The following is a 2,990-nucleotide window of genomic DNA, read 5'->3' as shown; positions in this document are numbered from 1 at the left end:
TGACTTGCAGGATTCCTGAAAAAGTCATGCCTGAGTGGTTCCTTCAGAATTAAAAGAGCTCATCTGTATAGGTGATATGGGAACCAAAATTAATGGCACACTTTTCTCAGAAGAGAACACTATGGCAGAAATTTTAATTGCCACAAAATTACCACTGTCCTATGCACTCATACTTACTGAAAATTAAGTGGGTTATTTTGTGGTCAGTTTTCAATTATTTCTTTATTGTTTAATACATTTTTTAAAAATATTTCTTTGCAATAATTTATATGCAAAAATACCTGATTGGCAACATAAAAGTAGTAACAGAAAACCAGTAAAATTTAACTAGAAGTATTTTCACAGTATAGTTAGATAGTTTAAAATATTTTTTCTGATTCCAATTCTCAGGTCAAAATGTTTATACCTTAGTTTCTCAGCCTTCTGGTAACTTTGACAATAAAATGAAGATATCTCCTAATTTCCAAGCGGATGATCTCCCAGGAACACAGGCTGTAGTGTTTGTCTTTTAGAAAGTTATCTAACTTTTGGAAGTGCTTTTTCAGTTTCAGTCTAATGATTTCCTCACTCCTTGAGTAGGGTTGTTTCTTCTCTATCTTCTCTGTCAAACATGCATCCAGATGTTCAATTTGCTGATTAACTCCATTTTGGAATCTTTCAAGAGATCTTCCATCCCAGGCGACTAAGGTTAGATGTTTGGTAAAAATATAGAAGATCTGTAGCAGGATCTCATGGATCGCTACTTTGGCATTCTCTTTCTTTCTAAGCTTTAGAAACTGCTCAGGGAACTGGAAGTGCATTTTCTCACTTTGACATTGCTCGGGAAATTGTTGACCCATTTTGTTCAGAACATGTAAATGTCCCTGGATCATTTTGTTGTGCAGGAGGGGAAGAATATTACAATCCAGAGCTGAGATGTTGGTGGTGCACAGCAACATAAAGCTAATTTGCAGCAAACAAAAAGTGGCCATAATAATGATGATGTCTCACACTGCTTGATTGAGTATAAACCCAGACAGAGACACTTGGATGTCAAGAAGATCTTTTGTAGATTCCTGAATTTTTCTTCCATAGCTATGAAGTTAATTATTCTGTGAAAGAAGTTTTCTTTCATCATTTTTGGTTTCCAAGGATTTTCCCTTGTGTTTTTGAAATGTATCACTTACCACTTTCACTTCACGCTTAACGACTTCATTGTCTTGTGCCACTTCCCTTTTTCTTTTGATCAGAAAATTCAACTATGGTTTCACCCATTAGGTCATCTAGTCCATCATACACGTGCCAATTCTCTATTGGACTGCCAGATCACTATTGAAATGTCATTAGGTCTTCATATTTTAACACAAGAAGAGCTTATTTAAATACACTTATAAGATTATTATTTCCCTCTTGGGACATGAAAATGTTTAATACCCTATTTAGCAAGACTTACTCTGCCTGAAATCCAGTTAAGTAGTCTCTGCCTCAGTTCCCCCATCTGTATCTTTCCTTTCTCCTTTCCTATATTTAATCTGATGAGGATGTGGGAATAGAAAAGCAGAAAGATGCAGTTTAAAACGTATAGACTAATCTTGTGGTAATGTCATTGATATTAGGATCTTGACAGATCAAGATCTGGATAGAATCTCAATTTTAGGTTTCTTCTGCTGTTTTTCTTCCTTTCTATTTTCTCCTGTGTTAGATTCTGGTCACCTCTCACTAGCTAAACAGAGTTAGACTGGCTTGAGAGAGAAGCCCCTCAGACTTTCAAAGAACACCTAATAGCTTAATATGCAAGAACAGACAGTCTTATCTGAAGGCCTGTTTTTGCAGGTAAATTCCTGTTGACTTCTGAGGAATTTTGCCCGCTTAGGCCCCTTTGGAGTAGGCCCTCAGTATATTTTGAATCAATGTACAGCCTGGTGTCTGAGGCCAGGATTTTACAAAAGATGTGTAACACAGATCTTTAGTGGTCTATATTATTTTATTTTATGTTAGAAAGATGTATGTAGATTTTGCACTGTACAGAGTGTCTGGTAGAAATTGTTAATTTTGGTTTGTGGGTGAAGCTGCTGCAGGATTGTAATCTTGGAAAGTGGTTATAAGGAGGGTTGCTAACTTTCTAATTCCAGGAATCCAAACACCCTTGCCCTGCCGACTGCCCACCCCTTCCTTGATGGCCCTCTCTTACCCCTCCTGAGACCCCACCCCACTCAATCTTCTCCTCCCATTGCTTGCTCTCTCTGACCCTTGCTTATGTGCTCATTTTCACTGCAAGGCCCAAACAGGCATAAGCTAAGTTTATTTGCTACAGTTCAATGGAGCTGGCAGCAAAATAGTCCAAAAGGATCATTTTAAAAAATGAAATTTCCTGAGGGTTTTCATGATTCTTTTCCTTCCCCTTTTGTAGTTTTTTTTGTAACCAGTTCCATGTTTGGTTCACTAAAATTATTGTAATTTTATGTATGGAATTAGAACGACATTCTCACAGCTGAAATGGGTCCATTAAAAGCCTACTCCTGAAATCCATATTCAAATCCATAGACCACAACTTCAGAAATGCATCTGTCCAGATACCTTTATAAGTAAATCTGTAGAAACAAAGTCCCACCTGAAGATACACACATGAATTCATTTAGAATGCAGTAATATATACATATGCTTGTACATCATTTATAATTATCATTGTTTATTAGTGCCTAGAGACCTTAACTAAAATCAGGGCTCCAGGCTGCTAAGTGCTGGGTATGCACATAAAAAGAAAGAGTATGCAACAAAGGATTTATAATATAGCTAAACAAATGTGCTGAGAAATGTATGATACCTTGGCTCTTCTGCAATTACTAGTCAACAACATTCACTTTTTAAGAAATAATACATTTCTTTTAGAGTTCCCTTCTCCTTTAAAAACGTATTATGAAATGAATACACACATTTGATCTCATCCATTTTTTTGTGCACAAGACAGCAAAAGGAATAAAAGTCAAAGAGTTGGGCTGTAGCTTTTATTC

The 2,990-nt window shown here is 36.4% G+C and overlaps 1 protein-coding gene across 1 annotated transcript; it reads right to left on the bottom strand.

The window, feature by feature from the left end:
* Window positions 1-203: 203 nt before the first annotated feature.
* Window positions 204-1,041, bottom strand: LOC102451131 (interferon kappa). Its single transcript, XM_006129997.3, has one exon. It carries the CDS (start codon window positions 969-971, stop codon window positions 408-410), a length of 564 nt encoding a protein of 187 aa, XP_006130059.3. The 5' UTR covers window positions 972-1,041; the 3' UTR covers window positions 204-407.
* Window positions 1,042-2,990: the final 1,949 nt, after the last annotated feature.

Source organism: Pelodiscus sinensis, chromosome 6 (genome assembly GCF_052426305.1).
Source record: "Pelodiscus sinensis isolate ZL-2025 chromosome 6, ASM5242630v1, whole genome shotgun sequence".
NCBI lineage: Eukaryota > Metazoa > Chordata > Testudines > Trionychidae > Pelodiscus > Pelodiscus sinensis.
The sequence above is the reverse complement of the archived record's forward strand: the minus strand, read 5'-3'. Positions and strand labels throughout refer to the sequence as shown.

What these genes read in the sequence shown, in the direction of transcription:
- LOC102451131 (XM_006129997.3), bottom strand. Translation starts at nt 971, where the DNA reads ATGGCCACTTTTTGTTTGCTGCAAATTAGCTTTATGTTGCTGTGCACC.